The 16,612-nt window shown below is 64.7% G+C and overlaps 3 protein-coding genes across 3 annotated transcripts; 1 reads left to right on the top strand and 2 right to left on the bottom strand.

The window, feature by feature from the left end:
- Nucleotides 1–1,365: 1,365 nt before the first annotated feature.
- On the bottom strand, nucleotides 1,366–5,729 carry SLC35E4 (solute carrier family 35 member E4). Its single transcript, XM_040577082.1, has 3 exons — nucleotides 5,645–5,729; nucleotides 4,171–4,840; nucleotides 1,366–3,127 (listed from the first exon to the last, which is right to left on the bottom strand). Exons 1-3 carry the CDS (start codon nucleotides 5,714–5,716, stop codon nucleotides 2,700–2,702), a joined length of 1,170 nt encoding a protein of 389 aa, XP_040433016.1. The 5' UTR covers nucleotides 5,717–5,729; the 3' UTR covers nucleotides 1,366–2,699.
- Nucleotides 5,684–8,333, bottom strand: TCN2 (transcobalamin 2). Its single transcript, XM_040577065.1, has 10 exons — nucleotides 8,174–8,333; nucleotides 7,695–7,878; nucleotides 7,548–7,610; nucleotides 7,313–7,461; nucleotides 7,040–7,201; nucleotides 6,777–6,952; nucleotides 6,412–6,586; nucleotides 6,136–6,328; nucleotides 5,890–6,011; nucleotides 5,684–5,808 (listed from the first exon to the last, which is right to left on the bottom strand). Exons 1-10 carry the CDS (start codon nucleotides 8,226–8,228, stop codon nucleotides 5,747–5,749), a joined length of 1,341 nt encoding a protein of 446 aa, XP_040432999.1. The 5' UTR covers nucleotides 8,229–8,333; the 3' UTR covers nucleotides 5,684–5,746.
- A 603-nt stretch (nucleotides 8,334–8,936) lies between these two features.
- On the top strand, nucleotides 8,937–16,351 carry PES1 (pescadillo ribosomal biogenesis factor 1). The gene is made up of 15 exons (XM_040577064.1): nucleotides 8,937–9,014; nucleotides 9,566–9,645; nucleotides 9,730–9,883; nucleotides 9,965–10,074; nucleotides 10,938–11,109; nucleotides 11,241–11,330; nucleotides 12,174–12,290; nucleotides 12,454–12,531; nucleotides 12,765–12,854; nucleotides 13,060–13,190; nucleotides 13,339–13,464; nucleotides 13,643–13,827; nucleotides 13,944–14,086; nucleotides 15,351–15,518; nucleotides 16,138–16,351. Exons 1-15 carry the CDS (start codon nucleotides 8,991–8,993, stop codon nucleotides 16,219–16,221), a joined length of 1,752 nt encoding a protein of 583 aa, XP_040432998.1. The 5' UTR covers nucleotides 8,937–8,990; the 3' UTR covers nucleotides 16,222–16,351.
- The last annotated feature ends 261 nt before the right edge of the window (nucleotides 16,352–16,612 follow it).

Genomic DNA, 16,612 nt, shown 5'->3' on the forward strand with positions numbered 1-16,612 from the left:
ACGCGTTTCTTAACGCCTGCCCTGAAAACGTCCCTGCCATAATTTCAGCTGCAGAGCCAGGATGGCCCTGACACCATGTTAGGACTGCAATAGGGTTAGGAGCACAACGCAGCATGTGAGGGAGGGCTATTCTTACTTAGCCAGTGCTTGTCCTTGCTGCCTCCCCTCTTCAGATCCCACTCCCCTCCCTGCTAATGCAGTAAGCCTCACCTGAGGGCAGCAGCTGATCCCCCATCCTGCAACACAGAAAATTTCCACAGGGTGCTAAAGACACGCGCCTGGCTCAGCAAAGCCAGCTTGAGCCTCCTGCCCTGCTCCGGAACCTGCACCACGGTCACAGCCTAGCCCCGGCATGCTTCGCCAGTGCCTCAGAGGGAGATTTGGGGAGCAGTTTAAGAGCTCAGAGAGGAGGAGCTGCGACCTGACCATGCCCCTCTAGGACACCCAAGCAGCTGTTACTGGGGAATGCCACCAGGCTGAGATCATGGCCTGAAATACCCGGAGAGGGGGACAGCAACCAGGCCAGGCCCTTTACGGGCAGCATAACCCCTCCAGCACAAAGCAACCCATGGGACCCCTGTGCCCAGCCTGGAGCCAGCCCCACCCTGGGACCAGGCCAGCATACAAAGTGCTAAAAAGAGGGCAAACAAGGCAAAGGCATGGGTTCAGCAGGATCCAGGCAGCGGCATGGGTGCCAGCCCCGTTCCTCCATCCCCTGGCAGGGGACAGCACAGCTGCCGGGTCCTGGGGACACCAGGGTGGGAGCTTTGCCCAGCCTCATCCTGGGGGCCACAGCATGGCTTGCCCTTCAGAAGCAAACCCAAAATGCCTTCCAGTCTTCCCTGCTAGGGAAAAGCTTCTGAAATCTGAGCCCTAAAAGCAAATAGGCAGAGGAATGGGCACGGCTTGTGGTTGCTGAGCTCTTGGCAAGAGCAGGGGCTGTTCTCTGATACCTCGGTGCCTTTTGAGTACTTCGTGGGACGGGCACCCCAGGGGAAGGTGGCCCCGGTGGTGGTGACACCACGGCACCATCGTGGCCCCCACGAGCCACAGTTTGCTCCTTGATGGAGCAGAAGCTGTTCCCACAACACTTTTGCATGTGGCACCAACATTTACCATCCCGACGGGTGGAAGAAAATTGCTGTTTGGGAATCGCGGCTGGGCGGGCTGCTGGTTTGCAGGGCTGGAGCCCAGCCAGGGCAGCGGCTGTGCTCACAATGAGGGTGAGGTGAGTCACGGGGCTGGAAAAGGGCTGGAAAAGGGCTGGGGTGCTCTCGGCCCCGGGGCAGGGTGAAGCCCATGGGCACAGCCTCCCCTGGGAGCCCAGCCTGTTCCAGGTGCGAAGTCACCACAGAAGCCACGGTAGGAGTACAACAAAAATAGAGCTTTATTTCAGGACGAGTGCAATCAGAGTTGTCCTCGGCCCCGACACAGGCCATGCGCAGTGGTTCCAGTGCTCCTACCGCAGAGCACCTGCGGGTGTGCAGCCGTGTCTGGTGTGCACACAGCTGGGCTGGCACTCACATGCGTTGTCCCTTTGCACGTGCCGTGCCACTGCTCCATCAGAGGCCGGTGAGCCCTGGAGGAGCGTAACGCCCGCTGGGGACACCGGCACCGCGCTGGCACGCAGCACCACAAGGGTCCGGTGCACTCCATCCCGCAGGGGCACGAGGCGTGCATGCACATGCTCCATGTGTGCACCGGGCTCACTCCACCCAGCAGAGCTCAGTAGTGATGCACACACACGTGCACACACACACACGCACACATCTGCTGTGCACAGAGATGTGCTTGCACACGGAGGCTGTGCACACACATGTACACACAGCCTGTGCACCCTGCACACACATGCACACTCATGCATAATGCTCTGCACATGCACTTGTGCCCCCCATACCTGTACACACCAACATACATGTGCCCCAGGCACAGAGCCGTGCAGAGAGAGCCACTCACACGTGCAGAGCCTGTGCACACCAGCACACACATGCACACCTGCACAAAACGCTCTGCACACACACACTGCGCACAGGGAACTTGTGCCCACTAGCACACACATGCCTACATGTGTGAGACCTGCTTGCACACACAGAACCTTTATGCACCAACACTCACGTGCTCCCTGCACACACAGCAGAGATCCACTCACACCTGCAGAGCCTTTGCACACCTGCACGCACTTGCCCCATGCACACAGCTGTGCACACAGACACCCCCTTGCACATACAGAACCTGCGCACTGTGGCGCACACGTGCACACACAGAGCTCTGCACACCAGCACTTATGTCTGCATGTGACCATGCGCACTGGCATAAATGTGTGTATGCAGAGCTGTGCACACTAGCACACACGTACACAAAGGGCCTGTGCACACCGGCACACATGTATGCACGCAGAGCTGTGCACACACATGTGCGTACAGTGCTCTGAGCAGCAGCAGGCATATGTGTACCCAGTACCATGCACACCAACAAATGTGCACACAGAGCCACGCGTACAGCACACACATGTGCACAGTGCCACACACACCTGCACACGTGTGCATGCAGTGCCCCACACACTGGCACACACACGTGCACGCAGGGCCACGCACACCAGCACATACGTGTGCACGCAGTACCGTGCCCCACCGGCACACACGCACAGGCCCATGCCCAGTGCTCGCCGCCGTCCCGCTGTCCCTGTGGCCGCCCCATCCCTACTCGCGCCTGGGGGGGCCGCGGCCCGGCCACGCTGCCCAGCGCCTCGCGACGAGCTGCGGCTGGTGGTACATGAACATCCCGGCCAGCGTCAGCCCGATGCCCAGGTAGCTGAGCCCACTCAGGTGGCTGCCGAAGAGCAGGCGGGAGAGCAGGAGGTTGCCCACCACGGTGAGGTTGCCCAGGAGGTGGATGGTGAGGGCGGAGGTGAGAGACAGTACGCAGAAGCTGGCAAGGTTGTAGAGGACGGAGCCAAGGCAGCTGAGCAGGACGCAGCCCCAGAGGGAGCCGTCGTAGCGCAGGACGCCCTCCCAGGCTGGGGCCACCTCCAGCGCCATGGCCGCCCCGAACAGGAGCCAGAAGCTGGGCAGGGCGGTGAGGCAGAGCAGGGAGACAGCGTCCAGCCGGTCCTCCTGCAGCAGCAGGCCTGGGGACGGGGGGGACAGTCAGCGGGAGCTCCCCACCCAGTGCTGAAAGAAATCCCGAAATAAATCCCGAAAATCGCTGCAAAGGGAGATGTGGGGAGCAGCACCGTCTGCGGGGACACGGGGAAAGGAGCTGCTCCTGGCCCTGCTGAGGCAGCTTGCAGGGTCCTGGGGTGCCCCCCAGCCCAGAGACCGCAGGGGCGTCAGAGCACGTGCCCAGCGCTCATCCTGACGCCAGCGCCCAACCCTGCGGTGCCTGCGTGAGTCACAGGCTGCGGCCGCCGCGGCGGAGGAAACGCTCCCTTCCCAGCCGAAAAACAAGTGAGCTCGGGGCCAGACGGCTCCTCTCTGCTGCCTGCCAAGGACATCGCGGCCCGGGTGGCCCCGCTGCTCCCACAGCGCCCAGGGGCCCCGTGTGGGGACGATGCTGCTCGGTGCACAGGGACGATGCCACTCGGCAGGGGGACTTGTAGGGGCTGCGGACCCAGCCACCCCACGGGGAGGGGACAGGGACAGAGGGGAGCAGCCTGTGTGCCTCTGTGCAGGCCAAAGGCACTGCCACCCCCATGGCCACAGCACATGGGACAGTGTCCCTGGAGCTGGCCGGTGTGCCACCGCGGGGACACCAATGTGTTTGCTCCTCGCCAACGAACCAGGGTCACCTCGGGCCAGGATCATGGGACAGACCCCAGGGCATGAAGCCAGGGGGTGAGGGTGGCACTGGGGTGGCAGCAGGGACAGGGTGGGCAGGGGCTGATGCTGAGGGCAGGGTGGCACTGGAGCTGTGGTGGCCCTGGGGCCAGATGGCACCGAGACCAGGGTGGGCAGGGAGTGGCACTGGGGTGAGCAGACACTTTGGTGTCACCAGGCCAGGGCAGGGCATTGGGACAAGGACATCCCCAGCACCAGAAGCAGCGGTGACACCAGTATCGAGGGTGGCGAAGGGGACCAGAGCACCACAATGGTTGGGGTGCTGATGGCACATCCTGGGCGCAGCACCACCACCAGCACTGGGACACCCCGGGGGCATGCGGGCGGCACTTACTCTGCTGCAGCGACTTGAGGGCGCGCAGGACGGTGGCGGCGAGGAGGACGCAGCCTCCGGGCTGGTGGAAGTGGACGCCACCGGCGATGCTGCAGGCGGCCCCGGCGCAGACAGGCCCCATGGCCATGTACTGTAGCGGGTGGTGCCGGTGGCCCCGCAGCAGTGCTGACAGCAGCAGGGTGGCGAGCGGGGCGGTGGCGTGCACGGCCTGCGCTGCGTCCAGTGGCACCAGGCTCAGCCCCAGGTTGCCCAGGGCCACGCTGCCGCAGAAGGTGAGGCTCAGCAAGTAGATCCTGGCACGAGGACGGACGGATGGTGGTGGGCCCCGTGCCCACCCCAGCGGGTACCCCAGTGCTACTGCCGCCAGCATGTGCAGGGATGACAGCAGCAGCGGGTAGCGGAAGCCGTGGGCAGCGAAAATCCATTTGTTCAGGCCGGCCAGGGCAGTGCCGGTGCCCAGCCAGGCCAGCACGGTGAGGGCCAGAGGCAGCGGCGGCCCCGACAGCTGCCACCCGGGGTCAGGTCTGCGGGGCTGGAGCGTCCCTCCGGCGGCCGTCATCGCTGCTTCATCACCGCCAGGGCACCGCGGGCACATGAGCACCGCTGCCACGCCGGCCGTGCCGGTGCGTGTGGTGTCCCCGGCTCCTCCCAGTGTTGGTGTCGGCGTCACCTGCCCAGGGTGGGCCCACAGAGGGGTCAGCCGCGGGGTGCCATGTGCAAGCAGCGCCGGCACCGAGGAGCAAGAGGAAAGTTTGATGGCGGGGAGCGAAGGCAGCGAGGCTCCTCCCCACCGGGCCGCCGCACGTCACAGCAGCTGGCAGTGCGGGCGTGCGGCGGTGCGGGCCTGTGGAAAACCGGGGGAGCGGCACGGCGAGCTGGGAACCGGCGGCAGCGGCTGCGTGTTCCCCCCTGGAGCCGCCCGCAGCCGGAGCACCGGAGGCGGTGGGAGCACAGGCGGCCTCCATGGTGACGGCGGGGCTGCGTCAGTGTCCCCGGCTGACTCACGCCGGGGCGGGCGCCATCGCTCGCTGGCCTGGCACAGGCACCGGCATCCCCGCCCAGCGCACTGCCTGCCCTGGCACCACTCCCTGCCAGCTGCCCCCGCCCCGGTCTTGTTCTGGGAGGGGATTAAATCTCATGGAGTTTCCATGCACGTGTCAGACAGAAGTGCCCTGGCACCAGTCCCCATGCTGGGGCCACCACGGTCCCCACCGATGCCATTGCCCCCAGCCCCTGGGGTGGGGGGAGATGTCACCCCCAGCTGCTAAAATTAGGAGGCGCGTGGAGGGGACTCTCCCTTCTCGTGCCTTGTCCCGCTGCTCACAGCTTCAGGCTGCCCCACAAGCACCCTCGGGGGCACTGTGCACCCCAAAACCCAGGGGCTGTCAGCCACCAGAGCGGGGACACAACCAAGGAGCTGCCAGTGCCCAAGCAGGGAGCCCGGGTGCGCCCATCCCACTGTCCCCATCCTCACCCTCGCCGGCGCGCAGAGAAAGCACAGCACAGCCTGGGGGATGCTGCAGAGTTTCATTGTCATCGCCCCCATCAGCTGGGGCAGCAGCGGGGCCCCCCCCGCCTACCACTTGCTCAGGCGCAGGACGACGGTCTCCCCGTCCTCCGGTCTGTAGTCAGCAACGCCTGCAGAGAGACGCAGTGGCCGGGGTGCACGCAGTCCCCGTCACCCCCCGGCGTCCCCGTCACCCCCCGGCACTCACTCACCCATCTGCAGGCTGGTGCCGAGGCCACCCAGCAGCTGCCAGTAGTGCCGCTCCAGTGGCTGCGCTGCCAGGCCCAGCACCGAGGTCAGGAAGGGGCCCTGGGGGGTGTCCTGGGTCTCAAACCTGGGGGGCAGAGGGGGGTGAGGGGCCTGGGGGTCTCAAGGGTGCCAAGAGATGTGGCGGGAGGGGACAGGGTGGCAGCCCCCTGCCAGAGTCTGTGTCCCCCCCGGCACGTGGGGTTACGCACGTGAAATTTTGGGGTCCCTGCGCTGGGGCCGCCCCGAGCAGGTCCAGGAGGGAGGCGCCGGTGGGCACAGGCACCGGGAGGTCATAGAGCAGGTGCTGGGGACACAGTGGCACCGGGCACTCCACCACCAGCCGCACCATCATGTTCCCCGGCCCCACGGACAGCGGCTCGAGGGCAAGGGGCGTCAGCGTGTCTGTGACAAGGACAGCCACCACGGTGGCATCGGTGCCAGCCCTGTGCCTGCCCCCTTGCCGCCACCCTGGCCCCAGCTCCTACCCAGCTCCTCCTTGCACTGCATGGAGGCGATGTCCAGGTAGCTGCGGCCGTGCAACACAGGCAGTGCCTGGGCCATGGCCGCGGCGCTGGTGAAGGCGTCCAGGCGCTGCAGCAGCGCAGCCGTGGCCCGGCCGTACGCCGGCTGCGTTCTGCACCTGTTGGTGGCGATGAAGACCTAGGAGGAGAGGGAGGAAGGGCTCAGGGCAGGGCTCAGGCTCAAAGCGAGGAGAGGAGCGGGTCAGGGCATAGTACCGTGGGCATGGTGCTGCTGTGGTGCTGTACACCTGCACCCACACCTGCACCCTGCACGTGCCTGCAGGCACCCATGCTCCTGAGCTCGCACGTGCACCTGCACCCGCGCACACCTGCATGGCCAAGGGGGTGCTGAAGACATTGCCGATGAAGCCGTCCTCACTCTGCGCCGCCACGAACCTTGCCCTGATGCCACGCACAGCTGCCCGCAGTTCCGCTGCCAGCCTGGGCCTGACAAGCTGCTCCCGCTCCAGGCAGGCGAAGGCCAGCGCCGCCACCGCCTCCGTGTCTGCGGGGATGCCCCGTGTCACCCTGGGTGCCGCACACCCACCCTGGTGTGTCCTTCTAGGTCCCCAAGGGTCCCACGGCCCCTTACCCACGGTGCTGCTGCCCGCGTGCCGGAACCGCCTGTGCTGCTCGGCCACCAGCAGCCGCTGGATCACCTCCTCGCGCACCCGTTTGCGGTGGACACACAGCGCCAGCACGCCCAGGCTGTACTGGTAGTAACTGGTGAGGGGGTGGCCATGCCGCCGGGATCCTGGGGACAGGGCACCACAGTCACCAGGGCCAGCTGGTGGCCCCGCCGGAGCCAGGGATGCCAGCGCCCAGCTGGGTGACCACTGTGGCCGCCCTCCGGGGCCATCCCCACCTTCCCAGTCCTTCTCCAGGTAGTACTTGAGCCACGTCACCAGGAAGCGCTGGGGACTGGGGTCCGGCGGGGGGCAGGTGGCCCGCAGCCCCAGCAGGTACAGCGCCAGCCGCCCCGTCTCCGGCCACTGCGCTGCCGCCCTGGTGTCCCTGCAAGCAGCGGGGTTGGCGTTGGGGAGCTGCCACCCCGCTGCAGAGGGACCCACGCTGTCCCCGTCCCCAACCCCATCACCTACATGCTGTGCTCGGCATCCCGGTGGCGATGGCCGTGGGACGAGTGGCTGGCTGACTCCAGGCTCCTGCGGGGATTCCGGCATCAGTGGGACCAGAAAGGGGGTCAGCGAATGTCCCCTTGTGACACACGGGGGTCGCAGGGGACCTACCGGCCGTAGCGTCCCTGGAAGGTGTCCCGCAGCCGCTCCAGGTAGTGCCGCTCGGCGCGCAGGTCGTGCTCCCCGGCGAGGCGCAGGCCCACGTAGACACCGGGGTCAGCGTCCAGCCCCGGCTCCGCCGCCAGCCCCAGCAGCCGCGCGTTCAGCACCCGCACCGCCGCCTCCCCCGGCGCCCCTGTCCCCGGGGGTCCCCCGAGGCGTGAGGACGGCGGCGGGTGCGAGCCCCCAGCCCGGCACCGGCCTTTCGGGGGGACGCGGCGTGGCGGTGGGGCCGCGCTCCCCACCGGGACACCCCCACCCCGCTGCGCGCCCCCCGCCCGGCGCAGCCGAGCCCCCGAAAGTCACCGAAGAGCCGGGGAAGAGGCAAAGCCAAAGGAGGTGGAAAAGGGGGGGCCCAGCCCGGTGCCGCCCGCAGCACGGCCCGCCCGGGGGGGGGATCCCCGGGTCCGGCCGGGGGTCCCCATACTCACGGCAGCCCCGGGCGGGCAGCGCGGCCGCCGGCAGCAGGACGAGGAGCAGCCACATCGCGGCGGGGCGGCGGGGGCCCGGCCGGGCAGCGGGGGGACTTTGCCCGGAGCCGGGCGCGGAGCAGGGCAGGGCGGGCAGGGCGCCGCGCCCCGGGCAGCGGCAGGCGGGGGGCGACAGGCACCGGGCGGCACCGGGCGGACACGGGGCGGGGACGGGGACGGCTGGGGCGGGGCGGGGGGAGGCGGGCGGCGGGCCCGGGGCCGGCCCGGGGGTCGGTGTCGGTGTCGGTCCCCCGGTGTCAGCCCCGGTGCCCATCCCGGAGCCAGTCCCGGTGCCCGTGCCCGTGCTGATGTTGGTCCCGGTGCCACCCCGGTGCCCAGCCCGGAGCAGCCCCGGTGCCGGTGTCACTCCCGGTGTCACTCCCGGTGCCAGTCCCGGTGTCACTCCCGGTGCCACCCCGGCCCCATCCCGGCGCGGTCCCGGTGCCAGCCCGGTGCCCAGCCCGTAGCTGCCCCGGCCCCATCCCGGGCCCAGCCCCGGTGCCAGCCCCGCCCCGCCCCACCCCGGTCCCCCCGCCCCTTTCCCCTCCGCCCCCTGGGCTGCCCGCGGCGCGCCTGCCCCGAGCCGCTCCCCCCGAGTCCCCCGCGCCCCCCCGAGCCCCCCGCACCCCCCCCCGCAACCCCCCCCGCACCCCGCACCAGGGCGCAGGGCGGCGGCTCCGGCCGGGGCAGGCGCGTTGCGGCCCCGCGCAGGCGGGGCGGGGGCAGCCGGGGGCCTAGGGAGCGGCGGCACCACGCGGGCGGCGGCGGCGGCAGGGTCATGGGGGGGGTGGAGAAGAGAAAGGTACCGGGGGGGGACGGGAACGGGAACGGGAACGGCACAGGCACGCACCGGGGGCTGGTCCCGGTCCCGGGTTCCCCCTCATTTCCCCCGGGGCTCCTTTCCCCCCCTCCCCCCCCCCCCCCCAGCCCGGTCCCCGGTTCCCCCTGGGTTCCCCCTGGGTTCCCCCTCACCCCCTCTCACCCCCCCCCCCGGTTCCCCCTCATCCCCCCCCCCCCGGTTCCCCCTCATCCCCCCCCCCGGTTCCCCCTCATCCCTCCCCCCGGTTCCCCCTCATCCCCCCCCCCGGTTCCCCCTCACCCCCGCCCCCCGGGCTCCCCCTCATCCCCCTCCCCGGTTCCCCCTCATCCCCCTCCCCGGTTCCCCCTCATCCCCCTCCCCGGTTCCCCCTCATTCTCCCTCATCCCCCCTCCCCGGCTCCCCCTCATCCCCCCCCGGGCTCCCCCTCATTCCCCCCGGTTCTCCCCCCGTTCCCCCCCCGGCTCCATCCACCCCCCCAGTGCCCGGCCGTGTCCCGGTGCCGCCCGTGACGCCGCCGCCGTCTCCCCCCGCAGTACGAGCGGGGCTCGGCCACCAACTACATCACCCGCAACAAGGCACGGAAGAAGCTGCAGCTCAGCCTGCCCGACTTCAGGTGCGTGCGGCCGGGCTGGGGGTTCTGGCCTTAGACCAGGCCAGGCTGAGACCCGGCCTCAGAGCCGCTGACTCCCCCCCGCAGGCGCCTCTGCATCCTGAAGGGGATCTACCCCCACGAGCCCAAGCACAAGAAGAAGGTGAACAAAGGCTCCACGGCCCCCAGGACCTTCTATCTTCTCAAGGACATCAAGTTCCTCCTCCATGAGCCCATCGTCAACAAGTTCCGGGAGTACAAGGTACGTGTCCTGCCCGAGGGCCCGGGGGGGCACGCGGTGTTTTGCCCCCCCCCCGGCGCTCAGCTCCCCCTCTGCCTGCAGATCTTCGTCCGCAAGCTGCGGAAGGCGTACGGGAAGAGCGAGTGGGGCACAGCAGAGCGGCTGAAGGACAACAAGCCCAGCTACAAGCTTGACCACATCGTGAAGGAGAGGTGAGCCAGTCTCACTGCGGGGGGGATTTTCTTCAACAGAAATCAACTGTGGTGTGCAGAGCCCTCTCCGGGTCCGTCCCTCCTCAGGAACCCAGCTCCCACCGCAGTTCTGGGTGTTGTTCTGGGTGTTGTTGGACACAAGCTGGTGTTCCTGGGTCAGTGGGGAAGGCTGCAGCATGCTGCATGCCAGCAGGAGCCAAGTGTGAGCAAGCAGGGAGCTCCTGGCCATCACAGGTGGCTCCAGGATCTCCAAGACGATGCTAAGAGCTCTTCTGCTCTTCCTGAGCGCTTTCTAGGGTCACCCTTGGAGGGAGGCCAGCCGTGCCAATGCAAGTGGCTGGTGGCAATGGGAGAGGAGAGGACAGGACCCACGAGAGAGGGAACGTGCTCTGGCAAACCTCTCTGTTGTCCCAGCGGTGTTTGGGACCCAGCTGTGCCAGCGAGGAGAGGGGGGAGAGAAACAAGCCTGGGAGACAAATGCTGTCCTGACAAGATTTGTGCTGTGAAGGGCAGATAGTCGGGGTGTGCCGCTCGAGCTGTGAGGCCATGCTGTATCCTGCTGTCACCCCGGGGCAGGATGTGCACATCCAGCTGCACAAGCTGGGTTTGTCATCCCCTTCTTAGGGAGGTTCCTGGCTCCCAAGGCAGTCCTGAACCCTAGGGAGCTGCTGGAAGGCTCCTGTGAGGGGCTGGCTGCCCAGCGGTGTCACCCCATCCCCACAGACCACCCGGATGCCCCGAGGTGGCTGTGAGAGCCTGTTCCTTTCTCAAGCAAGGTATCCACCAGTTGCTGCAGTCCCGGCTGGTTTCTGGTGGCTCTGGGGCTGGGTGTGATGCCACCTTCCCCTCCTGCCTGGATGCAGGTACCCAACCTTTGTAGATGCGCTGCGGGACCTGGACGATGCCCTCTCCATGTGCTTCCTCTTCTCCACTTTCCCGCGGACGGGCAAGTGCCACGTTCAGACCATCCAGCTCTGCCGGCGCCTGGCTGTCGAGTTCCTCAACTACGTCATCGCATCCCGCTCCCTGCGCAAGGTGGGTTCCCCAGCGAGGGGCGAGCCCTGCCGGGCTGTCCCTGATGCTCCCTCACACCCCTGCTGCCCAGGGAAGGCTGATGAGAACCAGGGAACACCCTGGCCTTCATCCGTCACTCTGTTCCCTGCCAGGTCTTCCTCTCCATCAAGGGCATCTACTACCAGGCAGAGGTGCTGGGGCAGCCCGTCACCTGGATCACCCCTTACGCCTTCGCCCACGACGTGAGTACCCGGGCACAGCGGGACCTGTGCTGCTGCTGCTACTGCTTTGCTGTTCCCTTCCCTGGGGCTGGGGAGGGGTGGTGGGGAAGTCTCCTCTCCCTCGTGCTAGAGGGACAAATCGGGCAGTGCCCAGCCTACGGTGGAGTCCACGAGGCCTGGCTTGGCAGCCCTGTGGGGACACAGCCCCCTTCTGTCAGGAATGGCAGTGTCCATGGCCCTGGTGCCTGGCTGTACCAGTCTCCCCAGCTGTTACACTCCTTTTGTCAATTATTAAAACTCACTTTACCCAGCAATTAAAGATTAGCTGGTAGTTAACTCAGCTGGAGGTGCCAAAGCAAGTCAGACCCCGTGCCCTCTTTGCCAGGGCGGCGAGGCAGCGTGCTCATGGCGCAGCCATCCCGGCGGGGCTCTGTGGGAGCTGAGGGTGATGCCGGGCCAGCACGGGTGGCATGCCCTGCCAGCACCGCTGGCACACGGGAGCTCACCATCGCTTTAGTGCTCTCCTTTTGTTCCACGTTTGTCCAGGGCTCGTTTAGGTTGGGGTGTCCTGAGTTTGTGGTCTTTAGTGCGGCCTATGGCGGTGTCCCCTGCCCCCCCCGCAGCCTGGAGCACTCTCCCTGTCCAGTGTCTGGTGCTGGGCATAAATCTCTAGACCTGGCTGTGAAGAGGGCAGGACCTTCCTCTGTCTGCAGATGAGGCCAGAGTTGGGGCGAGTGAGCAGCGGGGCTTGTGGCCTGACCTCCCAGCAGCTTCATGCCCCAAGCTGGGAGGCTGGGGCCCTGTACCTGATGAGGGGATCTGGTCCTTCATTCTCGTGTTCTCACCCTCCCTGCGTGCCCGCAGCACCCCACGGATGTGGATTACCGCGTGATGGCCACCTTCACTGAGTTCTACACCACCTTGCTGGGCTTTGTCAACTTCCGCCTCTACCACTCGCTCAACCTGCACTATCCACCCAAGGTGAGGCTGCTGCCTGCCCTGGGGGCACCAGGCTGGTGGCAGCACCTGCTGCAGGGAGCAGAGCCCCTGCAGGACCAGTGTGGGTGGTGGAAGGGCTGGAGCAGAGGATGTTTGGGTGCTCCAGGCCTGGGAGCTGTATCCCTGTCTTTCTGTTTCTCCTCAGATCGATGGCCAGGCGGAGGTTGATTTAAAGCCTGCGGAGGGCAAGGAGTACGCCATGGATTCGGAGAGCTACCTGGAGGTGAGGGACGCTGCTTCCACGAGGGTCAGCGTTAGGAGCCTGTGTGCAGGGACCTGTGTGGCCTTGGTGTCCTGGCCATTGACCCCTCCTGGTGTGGAGAACTCATGGTGCAGGGACTGAGGAGCAGAGCCTGATTGCCCCTTTGGGCTGGCCAGAGGAGGCAATCGGTGCCTGCCCTTGGGGGATTTCCTCTGTGAGCCTGCCTCTTATGTCTTCTCCGTCTCCTGCTGCAGAAACTGTCAGCTCTGAGTGCCAGCCTGGTGCGTGTGGTGGCACCGGCCCAGGAGGATGAGGTGGAGATGGATGAGTTCCCTGTGGAGGGGGTAAGAGCCTGGCAGGGTGGCTCAGCCCTGGCCGCATGTGATTGTCTGCAGCGCGTCTTGTGGCTGAGCGAAGGCTGGGACTGTGCAGTGTGGGTGCGGGGGGACTGGCAGGAGGATGGGGGCAGCACCCAGGAGCCCCTCCCTGCAGTGAGGGGCTTGGCAGGGGCTGCATGCAGGAAGAGACTGAATGCTTTGCTCTGAGCAGGAGACCGCTGAGCAGATGGATGCGAGGAGGAAGGAGCAAGAGGCCCTGGAGAAACACAAAAAGCTGTTTGAAGGGCTGCGCTTCTTCCTCAACAGGGAGGTTCCTCGAGAGCCACTCGCCTTCATCATCCGGTACTTCCTTCATCATCAGCCTTCCCCAGCAGCCCTACTTCCCTGTCCCCTCCAGTGGGATTGCTGTGGCCGATCTGCCTCGTGTCCCACAGGTGAGGTGACCCTGAGGGCCTTTCCGGTGTGACTGCTTGGTGTATTTGGCTGGCAGGTGCTTTGGTGGCCAAGTGTCCTGGGACAAGTCCCTGTGCATCGGCGCCACCTACGACGTGAGCGACCCCTCCATCACCCACCAGATTGTTGACCGGCCCCGGGTGGAGCAGCAGGTTGTGGGCAGGTGAGGCAGGTCGCCTGTCCCCAGCATGGTCACCTGGGCTAGTGGCTGTCCCGAGCTGTCCCACGCTCTGTCTCCTTAAATCCTGCTCTGCTGCAGTCCTGCAGCCCCCTGAGCTCCAGAGCTTGGGGCAGGAGGACACGGTCTTGACCCCCCAACTCTGTCCTGCTCTGTCCCACAGGTATTACCTGCAGCCTCAGTGGGTTTTTGACTCGGTCAATGCTAAGCTGTGCCTCCCTGTAGCTGATTATTTCCCTGGTGTGTTGCTGCCCCCACACCTCTCACCCTTCGTGACGGAGCAGGAGGGAGACTACATTCCTCCTGAGAAGCTGAAACTGCTGGCCATGCAGCGGGGCGAAGACCCAGGTGACACACAGCTCCTGGGGCTGAAGAGGAGGGGAGCCAGGCAGCACTGCTGCTTCGGCAGAGCTGTACCCACTGCAGTGTCGGTATGCTCCCAGTTGATAGTGGTCTCTCTGTAGGTGAAGAGAGTGAGGAGGACGAGGAGGAAGAGGAGGAGGATGACAACGATAAAGAAGAGGAGGAGGAAGAGGAAGAGGAGTCTGAAAAGGAAGAGGAGATGAAATTGAAGAAGATGGAAGAGCAGAAGACTCAGAGCAACAAGGTGAGGTGCCTGGCAGCAGGACAGGAGCTCCAGGAGAGGACAGCTTTTGTGAGCGCTCTCCCTGCCAGGGCTCAACTCACTGCAGCATGTCCCAGCCAAGTCCCTGCTCTGGGACTGCTGTGGCCGAGCTGCTCCTGCAGCAGCCCCTGGGTCCTGAGCCCGTGCTAATGGGCTGTAGCTCCTGTTCACACTCAGCACCTGCATCCTGCGGCTGGCCTTTTGCTGCCTGGTCTGTGGGTGAGCAGAGGGTGCTGTGACTCTTCTTTGCCTCTACCAAATGGTGTGGAAATCCTATAATCATAGAGTGGCTCCTGTTGGAAGGGACCTTAAAGTTAACATCCAGTTTCAGCTCCCCTGCCAAGGGCAGCAATGCCACCAACCAGACCAGGTTGCCCAGGGCCATGTCCAACTTGGCCTTGAACAACTGCAGGGATGGGGCATCCACAGCTTCTCTGGGCAACCTGTGCCAGTGCCTCTCCACCCTCTGAGGGAAGAGTTTCCTCCTAACCTCTCACCTAAATCTTCTCTGAACTTAAAACCCTTCCCCCTTGTCCTATCACTATCTGCCTGTGTAAAAAGTCTTTTTTTATAAGCTACTTTTAAGTACTGAAAGGCTGCAATGAGGTCTCTCTGGAGCCTTCTCTTCTTTAGACTGAACACCCCTACTTCTCTCAGCCTTTCTTCATAGGAGAGGTGCTCCAGCCCTCTGATCATTTCCGTGGCCATCCTCTGGACCCGCTCGAACAGCCCCACATCATTCCTGTGCTGGGGCCACAGACCTGGACGCAGCACTCCAAGTGGGGCCTCCGAAAGGCAGAGCAGAGGGGGACAATCCCCTCCCTCCACCTGCTGCCTACTCCTCTGGTGATGCAGTCCAGGATGCAGTTGGCCTTCGGGGCTGCAAGCACACATTGCCGGCTCATGTCGAGCTTTTCATCCACCAGAACCCCCAAGTCTTTCTCTGCAGGGTTGCTCTCAATGAGTTCTTCTCCCAGTCTGTCCTCAAGTCTGGGATTGCCCCAGCCCAGGTGCAGAACCTTGCACTTACACTCATTGAACCTCATTAGGTTTCCATCGGTCCGTTTCTTGAGCTTGTCCACATCCCTTTGGGTGTCATCCTTCTTGCGTACCAAGTGCATCACTCAGCTTGGTGTCTTCCGCAAACTTGCAGAGGCTACACTTGGTCCCACTGTATGTTGAAATGTCTGTCCCTGGGGAAGGTGGCACCCAGCACACAGGGTCCTGAGCTTTTGGCTCCCCACAGGCACTTCCTGTGAAGGTGACCGCTGGCAAGGTGCGGCTGGAGGACAAGCAGCGCCTGGAGCAGGAACAGCAAAACGAGGAGAAGCGCCTGGCCATCATGATGATGAAGAAGAGGGAGAAATACCTCTACAAGAAGATCATGTTTGGCAAGAAACGCAAAGTCCGAGAGGTATGAGGATAGGGATGCCCTGAGACAAGGATCTCTGCACTAGTTCTTACCAAATTGGCTTGCAGTTCTGGATCGCTAAATCCTGGTCTTTCCCCATCTCGTGGGGAGGGAGCAGCCTCTGACAACCTTGTGCTTTCCCAGCTCTGGTTGCAGGAGCGAGCTTCACCCATAGCTGTGCAGCCCGCAGCTCCCTGCCCTGCTGTGAGTCTGGGCAGAGCTGAAGCTGCTCTTCAGGGCTGAGCCTGTGTTGTCACAGGCTGGTCCCACGTTCATCAGGCCTACAACCACTGCTGACATTCAGGGATTTCCGGCTCTTCTCCTTACTCTCCTCCCTGTACCTGAGGAGGTGGTGAGGACATAGACTGCAGGTGTGCTAGGCTGAGGCTGTACAAGCCTCTTGCCTGGCATTACCAGGCTTGCAGGCACTCAACCCTAACAGAGAGGAGTCTCCCTGTTCTCCCTCAGGGCCGAAGCATGTGCTCTGCAAGTAAAACTCAGGAGGTGCCACTGCTCCTCTCCATCTCCTGGGAGTAGAATGGGTTTGGTGGGTCTGAGGGCGGCACAGCTCTTGGTGGTGGCAGACTGACCTGACTGTGGGTCTGGGGGGCTTTCTCTACAGGCGAACAAACTTGCCGCAAAGAGGAAAGCCCACGACAGTGCCCTCAAAGAAGAAAAGAAAAGCAAGAAGGCGCGGCGAGCATGATGGGGCATTGACCCCCTGCACCAGGGGCTGGACTGGCTGTGTGCTGCAGAGACCATAGTGTTTGGGTGAAAAACCCTCAGCTTTGCTCTTGGGACAGAAACTGTAAATTAAAACGTTCCCTGTCTGTAAATGCAGCTCCTGCTGTGCCTTTCCCCGGGCTGGCTCATTCCACACAGATGCTGGGTTAGTGCATGTCGGCAGCACTGCCTGTCCTGGGGGATTGGTGTTGCAGGCATGACACCAGAGCTGTCCTCTTTGTGCTGGTGCGACTTCTGCTTCCTCATCCCCAGGGCAGCAAGGGCTGCCTGAGGAAAAGGAGGACAAGGCATGCTCTGGGCTCTTGCGGCTCTCTTCAGCATTGTTCGTTATGCATGTCCACAGCTCTGGGATG

This window comes from Cygnus olor, chromosome 17 (genome assembly GCF_009769625.2).
Source record: "Cygnus olor isolate bCygOlo1 chromosome 17, bCygOlo1.pri.v2, whole genome shotgun sequence".
NCBI classification, from domain to species: Eukaryota; Metazoa; Chordata; class Aves; order Anseriformes; family Anatidae; genus Cygnus; species Cygnus olor.

Coding starts and splice junctions, on each gene's coding strand:
- SLC35E4 (XM_040577082.1), bottom strand. CDS start 5,716: ATGGGGGCGATGACAATGAAACTCTGCAGCATCCCCCAGGCTGTGCTG. Junction 4,841..5,644: donor TTCTCTGCGCGCCGGCGAGG/GTGAGGATGGGG, acceptor CACCCTGGGCAG/GTGACGCCGACACCAACACT. Junction 3,128..4,170: donor CCTCAAGTCGCTGCAGCAGA/GTAAGTGCCGCC, acceptor CCCCGTCCCCAG/GCCTGCTGCTGCAGGAGGAC.
- PES1 (XM_040577064.1), top strand. CDS start 8,991: ATGGGGGGGGTGGAGAAGAGAAAG. Junction 11,110..11,240: donor CATCCCGCTCCCTGCGCAAG/GTGGGTTCCCCA, acceptor GTTCCCTGCCAG/GTCTTCCTCTCCATCAAGGG. Junction 12,532..12,764: donor ATTCGGAGAGCTACCTGGAG/GTGAGGGACGCT, acceptor CTCCTGCTGCAG/AAACTGTCAGCTCTGAGTGC.
- TCN2 (XM_040577065.1), bottom strand. CDS start 8,228: ATGTGGCTGCTCCTCGTCCTGCTGCCGGCGGCCGCGCTGCCCGCCCGG. Junction 6,587..6,776: donor GCACCCCCTTGGCCATGCAG/GTGTGCGCGGGT, acceptor CTCTCCTCCTAG/GTCTTCATCGCCACCAACAG. Junction 6,012..6,135: donor CAGGGACCCCAAAATTTCAC/GTGCGTAACCCC, acceptor TCTGCCCCCCAG/GTTTGAGACCCAGGACACCC.